Source organism: Talaromyces stipitatus, genomic scaffold (genome assembly GCF_000003125.1).
Source record: "Talaromyces stipitatus ATCC 10500 scf_1105507295517 genomic scaffold, whole genome shotgun sequence".
Lineage (NCBI taxonomy): Eukaryota > Fungi > Ascomycota > Eurotiomycetes > Eurotiales > Trichocomaceae > Talaromyces > Talaromyces stipitatus.
In genome coordinates, this window is record NW_002990121.1 from 205,018 (window position 1) to 224,489 (window position 19,472).

The window sequence follows — 19,472 nt, forward strand, 5'->3', positions numbered from 1 at the left end:
AGTAACAACTCCACATTTGTATCGTACTAGGAAGGCGGTAGGCAGGGCTGACTAAGAGCTGACTAATATGGACTCCACATTTATGTACCTCAAGTGACAACTGCTGTTCCATGAGGTGACAACTGTTTTAGGTAAGCGCACGGGCCCAAGAAACCTCGACACATGTTTTTTCTCAGGTACCTCAGCCCACACCTAATTATACAGGCAAATAAAGTGACGATGGAATGGCAAAGTCCAACGCCCTTACCAACTGTTTCTTCCCAAAACATCCCTCCATCTTCTCAGGATTCAAGTACGAATAGTCCTGTTGGCAGCAATCTACGCATATCGGCGAGGGGTCTGAGGCCTAGTGACGAGGAGAAGCTTGTACTCTTCAATAGCTGCTTAGAGCTTCAACAATAGTGGCTTGAAGGCAGCAATAAAGAAAAATTCTGGCAAAGCGTTGCTCAAAGATTTGAGGCTTCAACTGGGCGTCAATATAGATGGGAATCATGCCGTCGAACTGTCAACAACGAGGTCAAGCGACGCCGTGAATATTTGAAGTCGTATGAGACTGGCAAAGCCAGTGAACCAAAGTCGGATCTACATGAGGCTATTGACATGTGGACTGAGATACTTGATCAACAGGATATGATAGTTTTAGCTTCACAAGCTAGTGCTGAACAGCGTCGACTTGATGCTGCTGTCGATGATGATTTCCGGCGCCAGTTTACAGAGAGATTGGGCCAATCACGCGTGAGAAACGAGTCAACTATAAGCTCAACTACAAGCGCTACCGAGGATACAGAGGATTCAGAACATCCAAAACGGCGGCGACGTACAAGATTAAACGACGAGGAAGATGCTATGACAACTGCTCTAGTAGATTTAACTAAAGTGATGTCTGAGAGTCTTCTAACTACTTCACAAGAAAGCAAGGACATGTCGACTGTGGTTGAAAATATTGAACGCCGTTTAGAACACTTAGAAGCAAATTATATACGTACAAATGAGCTTCTTGAGCGCTTGATCTCCAAGCTAAACTAGCAAATAGTCTTTCAATAAAGGAGGCTTTATATCATACCGATTCGAAACTACGTTCCCACGTAGACAGGTATGAATATTTGTTAAGAAGACAGAAATAGCATAATATACAGCAACAGGCTGTAATAATCCCTTCAAATTAACATCGAGGCTGTTTGCTCGCCATATTGAGGTCACATATCCAAATGCTTGCTCAATCGAGATCCGATCTGAAGATAAAGCACAGTTGAAGGCAATTTCAGCGCGACTTAGTAGTCGTGTACGCTTATATGGGGCAATGACACGGTAGCATGATTCATATGGTGAATCTCCATATAGAAATAATGGCTCGTGGCCTTCAAAAAGCTTCTCGAGTCGAGCCTCAAGCCTGGACAGTGTATAAAGAGATATATCATGAAGACGACCTTCAAATGGACCTGCGCAAGAAAGAATCATGCCATCAGGTGTAGCAATTCCCTGATATTTAAAGCCGTGAGCTTTTTTATAACCAGAATAAACATGCTCTTGGTTTCTCTTTGGCCGGCAAATTTTGTGAAAAGTACCATCAATAAATCCCCAAACCTTCCCAGATCCTAAAGCATTAAGCCTTTGCGCGTAGAATTGAAGCTTCTCGTACGTGAGCAAAGGATGCCAGTTAATTATAGCTGAATAGCGACTATAAAGATGGAGGATCGTATCATTAAAAATAAACAAGATATAAGTTTCCGACCGACCAAAAAAGGCTTCAAGATCTTCATTCCTTCAGGACCAAGCGAGCCGTGCAAGCAGTATTGAGAAGGCAAGCTCCGGTGAGGCAGTTAATCGGTCTCGGAAGACTATCTCTTGAAGCCATAAATAAGGTAGGATTTCGAGAATCTCATGCCGTTGGAATCTAATATTTTGATCAGTAAGCACCAGCTACCTAGAGCAGTATTTTCGAACCGTAGCATTGATCGTATTGTGGCATCTGAATATGCTAAGAGGCTATAATCAAACTGTTTATAGCGCAGCATTTTATGGTGAGAAGATTGTCGCCATTTTCTGATATAACAGGTCAATATTATGATGAGAAGAAAGATCTGTTTCTGTACTTTGATTAAAGCCATATTTTAGACAGACTCAAGGAAATTTGATGAAGTTATCAAAGTTATATATTGTACAACGAATAGTCTCTATTTGGTGGTGAGGTTATACCAAAGTACGCTAACCTGATTAGTTTCTGCCGTTTTTTTTGACCTGTTACTTGTTACCTGTAATTACAGGTTGCTAATCCTGTCTACTCTTTGCAAGGCTGTGAAACAAGCGCTGTGGCTCAGTGAATTGATTGGTACATGTTACTTCGGCCCCACGCACTGCCACCGTGGGGCGAAGCGACAACCAGCTTGTTACATGATCGGACAACCCATTTGATCACTCTTAAATCGTTAGAATATTATGTAGATGGACGGAGACCTAGAAATAATAAATAACTATATAATCTTGTTGAGATATTAAAGTGATAAAAATGATTTGTATGGAAAACACAAGTGATCGGTTGGATGACACGTTAGCTAAATAGAAAGCAAAGGCTTTTGGAGTGATTACTCAGCTCGGAGTATGCATCCGTCGAGACTCAAGTTCTGTAAATTAAATCTACAACTAAGCCTCGCTGTGATGGGCTGGGTTACCCGTGCCAGCGCGCACCAACCTCGAGAGGGTAACAATGCACACTAACTAGAAATGTGTGGACCTGAAAAACCGCTACGTCACAAAAGAATCCCCTCAATGGGTTTGGTCTTGTAAGGTCATTTTCTGGCTGACATTATGTTAACTCTAACTTAACTAGTTAACGTAATCGGTAAGCGAGTTGGGTGTATACAGTTCACTTGAACTCGATGGACGGCTCGTGAGCCATTATTGTCTCCACCACTAGGCGCCAAGGCCCGCCAAAACTTCTTAGTCAGCAGGATGGTTGTAATTAATCATCTCGCAATGGAATCGACTGAATTTATTGATGCACTAAATGATGAGGATAATTTTCAAATAAATGACGGTTTATTTGACGATTTTGGCTTGGAACAGGAAGAGGTATTTTATAATATATTAAGTACTTGTTAACTGGTTACTGACTGGTTAAAAGGACGAATATTCAGTTCCAATATTTCTTACACATGCCAAAACAAATCCTCTTACAGTACAACAGTTAAAATAGATTATATTGATGATCTACCAGAATATCCAGAATGTCATATTCATGGATATAGTTATATTGTTGCTACTAGCGGGCGATCTCATGAAGAAATGACAAAATTAACAAAGGAAGAAAGTTTTTAATCAGTTCGTAAGAGATCTCTAACCGGTTAAATTCAATATTCGAATAATACAATTTTATGGACAAAGAGACCATGTGATAAAATGTCAATTTTTAGATTGTGACGTTAAAAAATGGACATGAAATAGCTCTGGGGTAATTAAATGTAAATATTTACGCTTGGATTTACATGTATCATATGCACGTCGCTGACATTCCTAAAGTTAAGTCTTAAGAAGGGAGTGAAAGAGAGGACGATAAGTCGTTTTCTGTCGCTAAGCCAATACAAGTAATTTATGGTAGCGTTTATCTCGTTACTACTCAGTACCGAAGAAAGAAAATTACATGGACCAGGGTTGTTCCGGATCTAGCCATATATATACTAGGCTTTCTTTGTATTGTTTCAGATGAAAGCGAAGAGAGTTTTAGTTGTTACTCTGAACATGCAAACTACTGTATCTACCTAGGACTAGCTTTCTAAGACTTGAAGACTAGTATTCATGTAGATATAGACTATGTTACCTAGGTCAGCCACAGTGTTAAGATAGATTACCTAGATTATATTACAGCTTAGACGAGACCGTTACGCCAATATTCAGTTTGGAAAGATCAATAACTGTACAACGTCAGTCTGCGCGGCGAAAACAAGTCCCCTTGTGCCCAGCCTTCTACACAAATTGTCTAGGCTGATGGAACGCACAGTAAGGGTTCGAGTCTCCCTCGTTTACTTTACTACATTCACTTATGCACTGATCTATAATCCAACAGGTTTGATAGATGATTCGTGCGCACTGGTACTAGTCAATTGCAACTCAAACTTCTACTGTACATGCAAACCATCCTCCACAAACTGCTTAGCCCCTTCCGTAGGAGCTTTCCAGGCCACGCGGTCCTTGGTAAACTGCTCCATCGTGGGCCTCAGTTTAGTCTCGTGCAAAGAGAAATCATCCACACTGCCAACGCGTAGAATACTCATTCCCGGGAAAGCCGCACCGACGCGGTACATAAGAGAGCCGCACGTAGAACAGAAGTAGTTGGTCATGGTGTTGTCCTTGCCGGGAGTTTTAACGAACACAGTGCGCGATTGGCTATATGTCTTCAAATTGTCGCGGCCACGCAGATGTTTCAGGTGCGTGTCATAGACCGTGAAGTTGGTCGCGTGCACAGATGCGGTAAGCTTGTGGCAGTCAGAGCAGTTACAGATGAAGGAGCCAACGTAGCCGGGTCCATGGGTTGGCTGGGAATGTAGAGCCGCTGTTAGAGTAGCGCAAAAGTAAGAGCAGGATCGGAATTGAGACTTACGAATGAGAGTTGCACCGCACCACAAAAACATGTGGCCGTCGCTTCATCCTCGGTAGACCAGCCATCATCAGCACCTCCAGCGAGAGGAAAATACGGCTTTGACTTGTCAATAGTGGAAGATGCCATGGTTTCGTACTACTGTGACTTCGTGATGATAGTATGAAAGACGATAAGCTTTTTTAATATATAAAGGACGAGGATCTTGCAGTTTCAAAGCAGGCTTTATATACTTGTGAGGGAACGATTCCCGTGTAAGTTTTTCCGTCGTATTATGCGTCATTTTCAGCCACTTTTGATTGAACCCCCGCGCTGGCCGACCAAACGTGCTTGGTAATCGAAGGCTTAGAAATCCAACTCTTGAGCCGGGAATGACTTTGCTGGTCAGATTCTTCAGTTCCCGTCTAGATGATCTGCAACCTGTACAACATCCCTCAGTTAAGTTCTGAGAAAACACATCCAGTCCTTATATCCGTAAGCAACAATATGACAATCTGCGATTCCTTCGGGGAATTTTACGGCTCGCACGACCACCTGGATTGACCGAGTCGCTTCTAATTGCACAACTACCTTTTACAAAGATCTCCGACTATAAGGGCCCATAGATCCTCGAGGTATTTACAATGTACCTCTTGCTATCGAAACAACGTCGCACGGATGCGGGCCCCAGGAGGGTGATCGTGACGTAATTCATATGATGACAAATCGATATATTTTGTTCTCCGAGCGCCCGAGTTTCAAAGATTGAGGCGTGCGAAAACTTCCATTGGCAACATCAAATCAAAAGGGTCATCGTGCCTTATCGAACTAGGCCATGCTAGCAGTAAGAGGTCATTCTGCCACCGCGTCTGAACAAATCAAAGTGCTATCGTCGCATCAATTGCTTGGACCTGATCCACTAGTCGCGCGTAAGAAGCTCTATCTGGCCTAGATCCGCACTAAGATCCAACCTAACTTAAGTCTCATCTCTCAATCCTCCAAAAGATCAATGACTTGGATTTTGGCATCTTTTTTAATTAGATCTGGTTTTGTGAGAGTTCTTAATGTTCTCTATTCTTTGGAGTCTACTTCTTTTGCCATATAGACAGATTCGAAACCTCCTTCATGTCACGGACCTGGATCCACCTTAGTTCTAACAGCGGTGCGTCGTGATACGTTAGGATAGTTGAACCTCGCACACGTTCCGACCAATAATATAGTGGACCGTAGTGGATGGTATGTAACGAAGTATCGAACAGTAATGGGACGGTGACTGGGAATAGTAACAAAACTAAGATAGAAGAGATCCCCCGTACAGCCTGGTGCCCGTACGAGTTAGAATGCCTTGCTGACTCTCACTGTTGTATTCAAGTGACTTATGTCAAAGAGCTATGAAGAACTAAATACATGATGGTAAAAGAGCGTCCTTTCTATATCCAGTCCTCCACGTTTCGTATATCGTATATCGTAGTATCGTAGTATACTACGATATTCTTACTACAATACTATGATTCCTCCTCCAATGATATCCCGTTGTTTCGTATATTCTTATCTCTGATAAGATAACGGTATAACTACTATCTTTCCTATCATTACGTGATTCATCAGGTCTCCGTTCCCCATTGGTCAATACCCGTTACTGTTCGTGACTTGTAACGACATGCCCTTGTAATTTGTGACCTTTCCTTTTCTGCTTTAGTACGCTTTAGTGTCCTGCAGACTTGATTCGTAACACTTCACTTTTCTCTTACTCTCTCCTCTTTTTCGGCTCCACTTTATTCCAGAGCTAGCTCCAGAATAGTTAGACCCGCTTTCAATCTTTCAAGACAATACAGAAATCTTAATTAAGAACCAATCATAATAATTATCTACTAAACATAGCGTACAGATTTGAACAGCCCTAGTCGCTTTTGGAATAGTTTAGGCACCAGCCCTTGATGCGGGGTAAAATAAAGAGAGTCTGTATCTTGAGTAGCAATATCAATGTTGGCCGGTACAACTGTGACTATAATAGAATGTGGGTTACTTACGTATTCAGGAACCAATTCTTGGATTATCTTTTTGTCCTCCTTTGTTGTAACTCCTGATGTTGTATTTCGAAAATTCTATGTACGTCAATCATATTTAAGTGTTCTTCCTCTGGGCTAGACCTAGGCAGGTGTTCAGGGTAACCCAACTGAAACATGTGTCAAACCCAACTTGGGCTGGGTTTTGGGCTCAAGGGGGGTGTTCTGAGTTGGGTTCTGGGCTTTCATATAGAACCCAACTGGGTTACCCAAAACCCAGTTGGGTAGACAAACCAGACAAACCAGACAAACATTATAGATCATGTGATATGCATTAATTATGCAGTCCCGGCTTGTATTTATATGTATTCAAACTATATTACTTTATATCATTATATGTATAGTTGAGGAGTGGAAGAATAAGAATTTTAAGAAAATCATTTTTAATTGCTCTTCTATTTCTTCTCTAACAACTAATAGTGAAGGAACTGATCATCCTTACGCCTTGTACGCTTCTGATTTCGTCCTGAGATATGTGGTTGCGTGTTAGGTAAAGGAAGAACCGCTTCATCATCAGATGAAATAGGTAGTAGCAGTAGTAGTAGTAGTAGTACGGGTTCATGAGAGTTTTAAGCGCGGCTTGGCTATCTGAGAAAATAACTAGTTTCTTGGTTCGTATGCCCTGATCTGCAATTTGAAGCGCAGTTTCGAGCGCGAATTTGATCCCACAGACCTCAGCTGCGTATACTGTTGAGGTGCCTTCCGTACCAATACACTCCGTTCGTTGTTTTCTGAATGTTGGAATGACCATGGACGTGCTAATATAGCCTTGATATCCACTGCCATCCGTGTATATTGCGATATGCTCATTCTTGCATGTGATGTTACGTACTGATACTGCCCCCTCTCGCTCATCAATCACAACCTTTGGAGGCTCATGCCACGGTGCCTGGACGTATGCAGATCGGCTCTCCCATTTCCCTGCTAAGGTTCTGGGGGGAGCCAATAAGCATCTGCTTTTCTTCCAGGCATGAGCTTCCATGGGAGTGTATCCGCCAAGCTTGAGTTCGTCGCTGGTGCGTCGATTGACTAGGCCGTCAGGAATTGCAAAGGCAGGACCTGTGCGAATCCGGATGGCTGCAGCCTTTGTGAGTTGATCCAGTTGCAACCGGATTGGCATTAGGTGAAGCTCTATATTGAGGGCCTCCGCAGCCGTTGTACGAAAAGCACCGCTGATCAGGCACGCTGCGCGCTTTTGGATAGTTGTAAATTTGCGTACAGTTTGTGTGATTAAAATATATATTTTAATTGTAGAAGGTAGTTGTATTATAATCTGAAGAAGTTCGAACTTTGATATTCTTAGTTCGTAGCCTCAAACTTCCGATAATCCTAACTTAATTATATTGAACATCTAGTATTCACTCTCTACATACCTATGCCATGTCAAAATTAAGCGAAATATATCGATTATGCTCAATTATGTTCTGCCAAAGTTGTAGGGTCGCGAGGTCGACCCTTAGGATGACTCTTACAACCCTTAGGCTGACCCTCACGAACCCCATTTCTAGCCAATTAGCATGAGGATTATCAAATGTGATCTGTCATTTTATCTCCTTATATCTACTCAACAGAGACAGGCAATTATCTACAAGACTCAACTACTCCTGAGTCCTTTGCCGAACTGCAAAGGAAATCTGGTAAGTCTTCTCTTCTTCTAACTATTGTTATGGGCTAAGCCTGATGTTAGAATTCTCAAACTATATATATGTTTATTCTTGAGGGAAAGGCATTCTTACAGGAGTTTTTATTAGCCCAAAGGAGTCACTATTAGTCCGAAAGGGGTGGAGCGCTCTAGTAAAGGATAGGATGTAAAAGAGCCTCTAAGGCCCTGGCAGAGTAGGGCTTCCTTTCCCTTCTCCTTCTTATCAAATTCTCTTGGTATATATAACTCCTGATAGCTTGTATCAGCAGCTCTAGGCCATCATAACTATTATTACCATGTCCTAGTTTTCTAATGCATTCTTATCTACTTATAGGGGTCCACCCTTGGATTTTCTTGAATACATTGCTGATGATGGTCCAGGTTCAAATCAGCTTTACTCCTCTATTCTATCTAGAAATTAAGATACCTCTCTTCTATTATTTAAGCTTCAAGTGGCACCTAATTGTCTTCCTCGGATTTGTCTAGACTGGATCAGATCATTCATCATATACTCCCTAGAAATGGGTAACGAATTCGTGCAGTGGTGGCTTCAGACTGATTTTAGGAAAAAGAGATAGATATCTTGGGATGCAAAATGAGCCGCAAACTACTGGAAAAACTTTAATTAAGTAGTGTTTGAAAAAGATAGAAAGCCTAGGGTTATGTGTTATTAATGTTAGAAGGTACTTGATTACCCTGCATTGGCTCACTTAGGGACATCTTCAATAAATAAGCATTATAATAGGATAAATTACTAGAAAGCTGATTCAGCTATAGGAAAGAAATTAAACATCAAGCTTATATTGGAATATTGTTGGTTGCTTCGTGCAATCGAGATGCCTGGCACTGGTATGCAGCAAGTAGAGGTCACGTATGGCTTACACGTGACCTCGTCAAGCAAGGACTATATAGACCGCGTCGGGGCCTCATTAAGACAGATAGACACAACAGAACACAGAACCCAAGAATCACCTATTGAGATTGACTCAAGTGCTTCGTACGTACGTATATGCACCTTAGTGCACCCACAAATATGCAGTATGTCTAAGACCTGACTTTGACAGTAAGCATCCCAGTTCTGATCTCAACATCTAGGCGCAGAATGTAACAGTACAAAGATTTGATAAGCAAGTTTGGCAGCGGAAGCTTGCTCAGCTCCTCACTGTATTATATCTACTCTTTCTTTTTCTTAAGTATACTGAGTTCTATGATTTAATCTCCTATACCTAGCTAGCATTATTAATGCTAGAAATTCCTTCTGCTAAAGTTATACGCTAGTAGCTTTAAGACCTCGTCTGTAAGAATTAAAAGAGTATCCATTAAAAACTCTCTTCTGGTGTGAAGCTATCACTTGTCCTGGATTGCTGGATATCTCTATTCTAATAGATATTTATAATGATTACAGGATACTTTCTCAATGAGAACTAGGAATATCATGAGATATTACTAGGATTTAAATACTTGCATGGATCTCATTCTAGTGCAAATTTAAGTGTAGTGCTCTTCCAGCTGCTACAGGAGTATCAGATCACTAATTGAGTGCTTGCGGTAACCACCAATAATATTTTAAATAATATTACTCTCATGGTAAGTGTCCACGAGGTAATTAAGTCACTACAATCCTTGAACAATGTTATTATCATTTAGGTACCCTATATTGCATATATAATCTAGCTGAGTCTCAAAGATCTCCTTGGGAAGATGAAGGCTGCTCCAAAGATTAATATGGCTGAGCAGACATAGTCTGATGATTAGGTGGATAGTCTTCATGCGAGACAGCAGAAACGCGAGATCGTGGATACTTTGAATAAGGTGCGATATCGTAGCTTTTATCCTCATTCATTATCCTAATCTGTTTCTTAGATTTGAAGCCTTACAATTTATATTAACACGAGTCCTCAGCGCCGAGAGTCATTCTACAACTTGCAAACCAAAAAGCCAAAGCTTGGGCCAATCCAGGATGTTACTACTTGGTGGAACTCCACGTTCTTAATGCTTGTACACATAAAGAAACTCTAGCAGTGTGATGGACGCTCAAGGCCCAGAAACAACTTCATTTCTAAGCGTAGCAGTATCGACGAAGAAAACTAAGTGTGAAGAAGAAGAAGAAAGGGAAAAACTGGCGCTGAGCCTTGAGGCTCTCCAAATACACTCTGTCATGGGATGGAGGCCTTATGGGGAAAGCGGTCTAAAATGGCAGAATTGCAAGATCATATCAACCAACTTGTTTGTAACTTAGGCCTTCCCTTCCTCTTCTCCCAAGCTTAGGATTATCATTAGAATAGGCTTATTGAGACGTCACAAGCAGACCTTTAATACTTTCTGCTCTTAGTACAACTAAGAGCACTTTGCCTTGAATTAGGAGCAGTAGCGACAAGTAGACTATCTTATCTATATTCTTTAGCCTTTTTACTGATTCACGACCCTTCTCTTGAAGTCCAAGAATATCACCATCCATTGGGTTTTTAAGATCTATAATAAGTTATTTGACCATCTAGAAAAGTCAATTAGACAGCTTAGACAGAAGAGGGTCACTTAGAAGTAGGTGATACTTGCATCTTTTAAAGCAGCAAAGGATAAGCTCTCAATCTACTATAAAGACACTGATAATATGGATGGTCATCTCTACGCCATTAGCACTATTCTTTCTTCATAGGATAAACTTCAGTTCTTCTTAACTGCAGACTGGGACCTAGAGGAAGACAGAATTGATTACCAAGCAACTTATCACCAGAGCCTTAAGTCCTCTCTTGAGAAGTACCTGGAGAATCTTGCCTAGGAGCAGCAGATATTAGGTGCTCCCTTAACAAGTATAGTAATGGATGAATTTGATTTAGCCTGTATTCAGGATGAGTTGCAGCAATCTTAGATTCAACAGCCAGTTTAGTCTGATGAGCTTGTAAGGTATCTTAATAGCAGTGAGTATCTCTTGATCTTGATAGGAATAATTACTGATTTCTCTTTTAGATATAGTTCCAAATGCCCAATCTCGAACCTGGTGGAAATATCACCAAGATGAATTCTCTGGAATGGCGAGGCTTACACGAGATATTCTCTCTATTCTAGCTAGTAGTGCAGGAGTAGAGTGGCTTTTTAACTCTATATAAGATATCTACTATTATCACCGAGGCTCTCTACAGCCTCAAACAATCTTAGATCTTATGATGTATATGTGTACATCACGGTTCGAGATTCATGAAAAGGAGCGAATAATGCTGTCTGAATATCTTTTGACTTAGGAGATATAGGCTGTAAAGAAAAAGAGAACTTAGTAATAAATCACTATTAATCTAATTAGTGATGATAAAGAGGATGAAGGGCTTTCTATAGAGTCCCAAGCAACTTCGTATGGCCCATCTACAAAGGCACTTGGCAAAAGACACCTAAGGGATATAGCTGAGGATGCGGAAAGTGCCCAGGAGAATAATAGTAAGGTTATATCTCTACTAGAGATTCAGCACTGAGTGTCAGGTAGAGTTCGCAAGCGTTCAAGGTTGCTTGATGGATATGAGATATAGAACATGTAGTTTAATTTGTTTAATTTGTCTGTTTAATTTATCTAATTTATTTTGATTTAATGCTTTCAGGGTGATTAGAGCTAACCAAGTAGACCTATAAATGCTGTAATTGAGATACGCAAAAATACCACTAAAATCTACAGAATTTGTTGGAACGCAATACGCTATCCCTAATTGGGAATCCATCATACTATAACATGAAGAAATTTCGAGAACTAGGTTCACATACTGACGAGATATAGACATCCAATCAGCTCTATATGGCTATATCTAGAAGGTTCGACTGGATGTCATCTCATGATCTAGTTTATACAGGACCTTACATATAAAAGAGGTCAACATTCCTGACAAGTTTTGTATTAGAGAGTGTGCATTAATACATAGAAATTCTCAACTCTAAGTTCTTATTATTTGCCTATATTCTGTATCCATCCTAGCGTAACCGAGCTCCAACAGTTATGAGCCCGGGATTGCTGTAAGATAGATATTCAGAAACTGCCTATAATCCTCTATATCCAAAAGCTGGTTATCAAAGTATATCAATTGAATCTAAACCTTTGGGAACAGCCCAAGCTCTGTCTGAATTGCTTAGCCATGGACAAGAAAAAGACAACTGTAATTCTAAAAACCTCGGACAATTAGAGAAAATGGATAGAACAACTAAGAACAAAGGCGACAAAGGAACGAGTCTGGGAATATGTGAATCCAAGTACCATCAATACTGGGGACTTGGAGCCAGCGCCAACAAAACCGATAGAGCCCATTCAACCTTCTAAGCCAGACCTATCCGGCGATAAAGATATTGCTATTAAGTAATTCAAGCTAATGAACTGGCAAGCTAACATGGCAGCTTATGATTCGCAATGATAGATTTATGAACACAATAAGGCTCAATATGAGAAGCATATAGAGCAAATGACAAACGTCAAGAACTATATCCTTGATACAATCGAACTTGGCCACCAGTCAGAAATCCAGCAAATGGAAGATATTAAGGAAATAATCCGAACTTTGAAGAGACGGTTTGCCCTTACAGAACAACGAGAGAACGACCTGCTCTTGAACCAAGAACGAAGTCTTCTTAATCTGAAACGCACTCAAAGACCGAAGGAATGGGCAGAAAAATGGAGAACCCTCGTACTGGATATGAAGCTTGCCAATTTCTATGAGTTGTTAGACACAAGATTGGCACGAGACTTCATACAATCCACTGTAGAGATTGCGCCCAAGTTTCACGACATCTGGAGCACAAGAATCCTTAAATACGATATGGGATTAGATACATCAGGCTTAACGGAGATTCCAGATATTAATGAGATCATAGGAACATTCGACAAGTAGGTTGAAGCCAATAATAAGTTGGAATTAAGTCACAGACGCGATATCGCTATGGCAACTCTCAATGGAAAGTCAGATCAGCCTGAAGACAACAAGAAAAGTCAGATGAGATCAAAATTGAAGGACAAAACATGTCTCTGCGGCCAGAAGCACCAATTTGAGGACTGCCCATACGTGAACCCAGCAAAACGACCTAAGGACTGGGAATCAGACATCAGTATTGAGGAAAAGTTCAAGAATCTTGAGAAAAAGGACACCCCATATGCCAACGCCTTGAAACAGGTTAAGAAAGGACTGGAAAAGAAAAAGAAAGAGCGAGATTCCGATACTAGCAAGAAAACAGATAAGGATTTGGAAAGATCGAATTTTATGTATGATTCTGATAAGATTACATGTGCTGTCAGATTGGATACAGTATTATTAGCCTCGAACGACAACCTTACAAATAAAGTCATAATGGATAACGGTACAACAACTCATATTTTCAACAATCAAAGAAGGCTCCAAAATTTAGGCAATGAATCTAGGTGGCTGCTTGTTGGAAACACAAGAATCAAAATAACTGGACCTAGAGAAACAATAGTATATCCCACACAACCGATCAGTGAAAAGGTTAAGCGAAAGGGTATTATCGTCCGTGATGCCTGGTATGTTGAAGGCTTTTATACCAATATTATATCACAAGGGATTATGGAGGACCATGGTATATATTATGACACCCGAAAATGATTATTGGAAAAGAACAGTCAGGAATTGTGTCATATTCGACGAGAAGGAAATCTTTACCTTATTGAATGGGATGAGAATAAGCCAGCACGCAGTTCGCTTAGTGTCGACTTTGCCTTCAATTCCATGGAGAAAAACATACTCAAAGATCTGATGAATGTGTGGCATAAAAGATTCGGACACGTATCATCCAGAGCTATTGAGAAACTCCAAGAAGCAATAGAGGGAGCTATTGTTATGTCAGTTCCAAGCCGCAATAACGAGGGATTCAAAATCAAATGTGAAACCTGCGAACTTACCACGGCCAAACGTCAAATCAGCAGGGTAGCGATGCCGCTACCAACAAGGCCATTTTAAAAGATATTCGTTGACATTATTGTCATGAACTTGGCATGGAATTTTGACAGATATATCCTCCATGCAGTGGATCTATTAACTAAATTCCACGTATTAGTCACTACCATAATGAAATCAGTTAATTTCGACCTAGAAAGACTAATTGAGGACATCGAACATACCTTCAAGTGTGTTATTAAGACTATACATGTGGACGGCGAAAGCTCAATTAATGGCAACGACTTCAAGGACTATTGCAAAAGGAAAAGAAAGATATTAGTCACGACAGTTCCTGATACGCCTGAGCAGAACGGCCTAAGCGAGAAAGCTGGGGATATAATTGCTACTAGGGCAAGGAGCATGATTATTGAAGCCAATCTATCTGAAGGGTTATGGCTAGAGGCAGCCAGAGCAGCTGTTCATATCATGAACCAAACACTAACAAAATCCTTGAACTATAAAACGCCATATGAGTCAGTGTATAGGAAGAAATCATATGTTGGAAATCTGTTTTTATTTGGATCAAAGACTTATGTACGGATTGACATAAAGAAAAGCCACAAAGTAGCTCCACGAGCGCAGATTAGATATCTAGTGGGATATAAAGCTCACAATATTTGGCTCATTTGGACGACAGGTCCACGGGGAACGAAGGTCATTCGAGCACGAGACGTTGTTTTTGACGAAACGAAGAGATATGACCTAGAACATCCATTCGCTAGGGAAATCATCAGAGATGGTGTGACAACGATAACAGAATCATTAGAAATTTCAAACCTTGAAGATATTGACGAGGACAATCAAGTGTTTGATTCAGTTGATGACGACATAAGGCTTCAACGTTGGCAACCCGCCAGTATAAGGTTCTCACCAGCGAGGGGGTCAAATGAATGTTCGAATTAGCTAGATACTGAAACTCCAGTTCAAATCGAGGCACCAATTACTGGAATTGGAAATATTGAAGCACAAAACGACGAACATATATACAATCCTGACATGCAAATGGAGGATGCCCAAGAAATCTTTCAAGATATTTGCACTGAAAATCGTGGCGATTCCAATATTGTGGAATCTGGGGGGGTGAAAGAGGACGAAGTCGTGGTGAGAAAGGAAGAAACTGATTGAAGCTATACAGGGGAAAGCGGAATAACTAAAAATCCGGAAGAACAGATTCCCTAAATAGGAAATCGCGACTTACCAACACCTCCACTGACCAATTAGAGCGCGCCAAACACTCCATTAAGAAATGTCACAGGATCTGAGAAGGAGATTACCCTACCTTCTACACCCTTAAACAATAATAACGCACCCAAAGCAGCAGAAATCAGTGCTGATTTATTAGAAAGGAATATCGTGACAGGTCCAAGAGTGCGAATAGCTTCAAAAAGAGCTCGAAGCCTAGCAACTGATAATTCAGAATCCAGCAAAAATGTAAGAAAGAAGCAACGAGCTGCATTCGCAAGAATGAAGCTATTCCAAGAGTCCTCACTAGCCAAGTCCTTCATGGCCGCTATGGAAAAAACTGACAACCTTCACGAATCTGAGCTCCCACCAGAACCCAAGAACTGGACTGGCGTTCTACGGCACAAATATAAAAAGGAGTTCATTGAAGCTGCAAAAACCAAATTTGACACACTAAAGAAGAAAGGAACGTTCAAGTTTGTCCAAAAACTCTATAATAAATAAGTGTTACCACTAATATAGGTTTTCAAATACAAATTTGATAAATTTGGCAAGATTTCCAAGTTCAAAGCATAGATTTGTGTACGTGGTGATCTGCAATATGACAATAATTTGGAAATACAAGCGGCAACGTTGGCAGCATGAATCTTCAGGATGATGATATCTCTGGCAGCTGTATTTGACTTAGAGATAGCACAATATAACGCTGTCAATGCATTTGTGAATAGCAACCTTGACGAAGAGGTATATACTGAGTTTCTGAACAGCTTCAAAATTCCTGGTATGGCTATTTAACTCAAGAAAGCACTGTATGGATTACGACGCAGTCCACGGCTTTGGCAGAAAGAATTTACAAAAACCTTGATGAAAACACTCGGATTCGAACAGATACTAGATGAAGAATGTCTATTAGTTAAAAACGGTATATTTCTATTATTTTTTGTTGACGACATTTTAATATTCTACGACAAAGCCACAAAACAAGCGGAATTCGAAAAAATTGAGAAGACCTTGATGGCAACATACAAACTCAGAAAAATGGACAAGTTTGAATGGTTTCTCAACATGCGAATTTTACGAGATAGAGAACAGCAGAAAATTTGGATTTGTCAAGACTCCTACATCACCAAAATAGCTAAGAAATTTGGATTAACCTACGGCCTAGTCAAAACACCAATATCAGTTGATATTAAGCCTTTTGATGGGAAAGCAACAAATCAAGATATTTACCATTATCAGGAAATGGTTGGGTCAGTCATGTACGCCGCTGTCATAACACGAATCGATATTGCAAAGGCTGTCAACAAGCTTGCTAAACATGCCACCAATCCATCACCTATCCACATACAGCAGATCAAACAAGTGATACAATATCTATTCAATATAAGATTCCTTGCTATCGAATACTCACCACTAAGGAAGTCAGAATCAGACGTTGTTGTATGTGCCTCAGATGCTTCATTTAGAGATAACATTGATTGTATAAGCTCAGAGGGTTATCTTATTCAGCTGTACAACGGACCCGTCGACTGGAAGGCTACAAAACAAAGATATGTAACAACCTCTACCACCAAAGCGGAACTAAGAGTAGTAACTGAAGCCGTAAAGCGATTGTATATCTAGAAACGTGTCTTTGAAGCAATCGGCTTCAAGCCAGAGCATGAACTATCTATTTAATATGACAATACTCAAACTATACACCTACTGACGAGTCCAGAACCCAATTTCTACACAAGTCTACGCCATATCGACATCTATCACCACTGGCTCCACCAAGAGATTCAGAGCAAGCAACTTCATATTCAATGGGTCGACACCAAGAGAATGGTTGCAGATGGCCTTACAAAGTTGCTCAAGGGCCAGATCTTTGTGAATTGGAGAAAACACCAGGGATTAGTGGATATAGCACATTTACTGTAGGAATAAAAGCTTCAAGCTTTCCTTCCTGGGGGGGTGTGTTGGAACGCAATACGCTATCCCTAATTGGGAATCCATCATACTATAACATGAAGAAATTTCGAGAACTAGGTTCACATACTGACAAGATATAGACATCCAATCAGCTCTATATGGCTATATCTAGAAGGTTCGACTGGATGTCATCTCATGATCTAGTTTGTACAGGACCTCACATATAAAAGAGGTCAACATTCCTGACAAGTTTTGTATTAGAGAGTGTGCATCAATACATAGAAATTCTCAACTCTAAGTTCTTATTATTTGCCTATATTCCGTATCCATCCTAGCGTAACCGAGCTCCAACAGAATTTATACAACTCGTGACCTGATGATGTTTGCACTATTTTACGACCCTAAGGGTTGGGTCATGACCCTGAGGGTCAGGTTGTGTCAGATAATCCGGATTTGCAATGAGGTATATAATCAAAAACCATCCTCAAACATATAAACCTTCACCTGGTGCACCTGAAACTCGACTTGAGACGTCATGACCGTATTGCTTGGAACAGTGAGAACCTCAAGTCTGCTAGTTGTTACACATCTCGGCAAAATATCTATATAAACCCGGCTTTGGAACCTGATGTACTCAGAGGAACAGAACAGATACAATCTTGCTACTCACTTCTTTAATTTTACCATCCTTGTAACAATTATTCAGGATTGGCCTGGAGTCAACCCACCAATCCGACAGGTTGTACCATCAACGACCCTCCCCTTATGGAGGGTCAGGGTTGGGGCTGATGACCCAAGAATCTCCGTGGTCCGGGTCGCGGTCCGGGTCGTCAGGGTGACCCGCGGGTCGTGGCGAGGTCTACCTTTGATGCCGTGCTTCCCGGCAGACTGATCTGCAGATTACGTGAGCAGGGCTGGCCTACCAATCTCATTCTTTGGATTGCCTCCTTCGCCACTGGACAATCAGTCCAGATCCAACTTGATGGAGAGATTGGCCCCTCAACAGACATTGCCTGCGGTCTTCCACAAGGATCCCCAGTATCTGGCATCCTTTTCATGCTCTATATAGCGCCTCTATTCCGTCTAGGAAACCCAAAGAACAGATTTGGTTATGCGGACGACGCAGCTAACCTAGCAATCTCAACATCTCTTGCTACTAACTACAAAGCCTTATCAACTCACTTTAAGAAGCTCTTAACTAGGGAGCTGCAGAGGGCATTACATTTGCATTAGATAAATACAAGCTTCTTCACTTCTCCTAATATAAAGCAGACCAGGACCCAACCCACACATCTTCAGTGAAAGCTAGATCTATTTGTGAAGGTGTTCATTCTCTATCCTAAGGGGTAACTAATCGAGCAAAAACTAAGCATGAGGAAAGAGGGAGAAGACTCGCTATGCCGCTCGTAAGGACTCTTTTTACATGTGCGTCCGGGGCCTTGTCGGTGCCTATTTAGGAAATCCTGAAGACAAAGGAGGATATCCCCGTTAGGGTCATCCTTTTAGGGCTTAGGGCTCCGTCCAGGTGCCGGCAACGTCCGTACGATATCCTGCCCCGTAACCCAGCCGTCACATATTACAATATTAGAAAATACTAAATAGCTATATCTATAATGGCTAGGAATCCTCTTTGACAAAAAGCTAACATTTAAATAGCATGTTAGAGAAACAGCATTTAAAGCCCTTACTATAGCTAATATCCTTTACTCTCTAAGGAATACTGTCTGAGGAGTCAAATCTTATTTACTATAGCAGACTGTATCAGCCTGTATACTTTATAAAGTATACTATGGTGCTGAAACCTGGTGGCTAGGATATACTCACCCTGGGCCTTCCTAGACTTCAAACCAAGTTAGAGAACATCTTGAGAAACTAACTAAAGTAATATTAATAGGCGCAAGAGCAGTCCTTCCAGTCTTCCGCACAACCCCAATTCCTATCCTTTATCGAGAGTCTAGATTCTCTCTACCAGAAATTGAACTAGATCGAATAGCCCTCCTTGCAACTGTCCACCTATGGCGTCTTGACCCTTATTACCCACTTCTAAGACGCGCAGAACAGATTGCTAGTAATGGCCAACAAACTAGCCGATTTGCTTATCGTATACTGGCCCTCCCCAACTCCAAACAGATAAACCCCCTCCAATACGCTCCCTAGCATCCTCGCGAGTCTCGTGAGAATAC

At 41.0% G+C, this 19,472-nt stretch overlaps 7 protein-coding genes across 7 annotated transcripts, besides 12 other annotated features; 5 read left to right on the top strand and 2 right to left on the bottom strand.

Moving 5' to 3' along the window:
• Positions 1 to 219: 219 nt before the first annotated feature.
• Positions 220 to 1,026, top strand: TSTA_000890 (uncharacterized protein; the record flags this gene model as incomplete). The annotated part of the gene is made up of 2 exons (XM_002487626.1): positions 220 to 366; positions 403 to 1,026. The coding sequence occupies 2 exons, from the start codon at positions 220 to 222 to the stop codon at positions 1,024 to 1,026; spliced, it is 771 nt and encodes a 256-aa protein (XP_002487671.1).
• A 3,021-nt stretch (positions 1,027 to 4,047) lies between these two features.
• Positions 4,048 to 4,780, bottom strand: TSTA_000900 (uncharacterized protein). The gene is made up of 2 exons (XM_002487627.1): positions 4,595 to 4,780; positions 4,048 to 4,529 (listed from the first exon to the last, which is right to left on the bottom strand). Exons 1-2 carry the CDS (start codon positions 4,718 to 4,720, stop codon positions 4,113 to 4,115), a joined length of 543 nt encoding a protein of 180 aa, XP_002487672.1. The 5' UTR covers positions 4,721 to 4,780; the 3' UTR covers positions 4,048 to 4,112.
• A 2,294-nt stretch (positions 4,781 to 7,074) lies between these two features.
• TSTA_000910 (uncharacterized protein) lies at positions 7,075 to 7,756 on the bottom strand (the record flags this gene model as incomplete). The annotated part of the gene is made up of 2 exons (XM_002487628.1): positions 7,075 to 7,102; positions 7,140 to 7,756. The coding sequence occupies 2 exons, from the start codon at positions 7,754 to 7,756 to the stop codon at positions 7,075 to 7,077; spliced, it is 645 nt and encodes a 214-aa protein (XP_002487673.1).
• Positions 7,163 to 7,189: a microsatellite.
• Positions 7,190 to 7,867: a mobile genetic element.
• Positions 7,866 to 7,886: a sequence feature (AT_rich).
• A 1,493-nt stretch (positions 7,887 to 9,379) lies between these two features.
• Positions 9,380 to 9,991: a mobile genetic element.
• Positions 9,836 to 9,857: a sequence feature (AT_rich).
• A 1,283-nt stretch (positions 9,992 to 11,274) lies between the features above and the next one.
• Positions 11,275 to 11,442: a mobile genetic element.
• Positions 11,443 to 11,799: 357 nt separating this feature from the next.
• Positions 11,800 to 11,857: a microsatellite.
• Positions 11,858 to 12,390: 533 nt separating this feature from the next.
• On the top strand, positions 12,391 to 14,217 carry TSTA_000920 (uncharacterized protein; the record flags this gene model as incomplete). Its single annotated transcript, XM_002487629.1, has 6 exons — positions 12,391 to 12,411; positions 12,439 to 12,495; positions 12,667 to 13,133; positions 13,173 to 13,600; positions 13,718 to 13,781; positions 13,881 to 14,217. 6 exons carry the CDS (start codon positions 12,391 to 12,393, stop codon positions 14,215 to 14,217), a joined length of 1,374 nt encoding a protein of 457 aa, XP_002487674.1.
• Positions 13,432 to 15,024: a mobile genetic element.
• Positions 14,137 to 14,679: a mobile genetic element.
• TSTA_000930 (uncharacterized protein) lies at positions 14,326 to 15,882 on the top strand (the record flags this gene model as incomplete). The annotated part of the gene is made up of 3 exons (XM_002487630.1): positions 14,326 to 15,088; positions 15,119 to 15,297; positions 15,418 to 15,882. The coding sequence occupies 3 exons, from the start codon at positions 14,326 to 14,328 to the stop codon at positions 15,880 to 15,882; spliced, it is 1,407 nt and encodes a 468-aa protein (XP_002487675.1).
• Positions 15,751 to 17,283: a mobile genetic element.
• On the top strand, positions 16,417 to 17,298 carry TSTA_000940 (uncharacterized protein; the record flags this gene model as incomplete). The annotated part of the gene is made up of 2 exons (XM_002487631.1): positions 16,417 to 16,991; positions 17,091 to 17,298. 2 exons carry the CDS (start codon positions 16,417 to 16,419, stop codon positions 17,296 to 17,298), a joined length of 783 nt encoding a protein of 260 aa, XP_002487676.1.
• A 370-nt stretch (positions 17,299 to 17,668) lies between these two features.
• TSTA_000950 (uncharacterized protein) lies at positions 17,669 to 18,629 on the top strand (the record flags this gene model as incomplete). The annotated part of the gene is made up of 2 exons (XM_002487632.1): positions 17,669 to 17,752; positions 18,088 to 18,629. The coding sequence occupies 2 exons, from the start codon at positions 17,669 to 17,671 to the stop codon at positions 18,520 to 18,522; spliced, it is 519 nt and encodes a 172-aa protein (XP_002487677.1). The 3' UTR covers positions 18,523 to 18,629.
• Positions 18,154 to 18,483: a mobile genetic element.
• A 274-nt stretch (positions 18,630 to 18,903) lies between the features above and the next one.
• Positions 18,904 to 19,472: part of a mobile genetic element that runs on past the window's edge.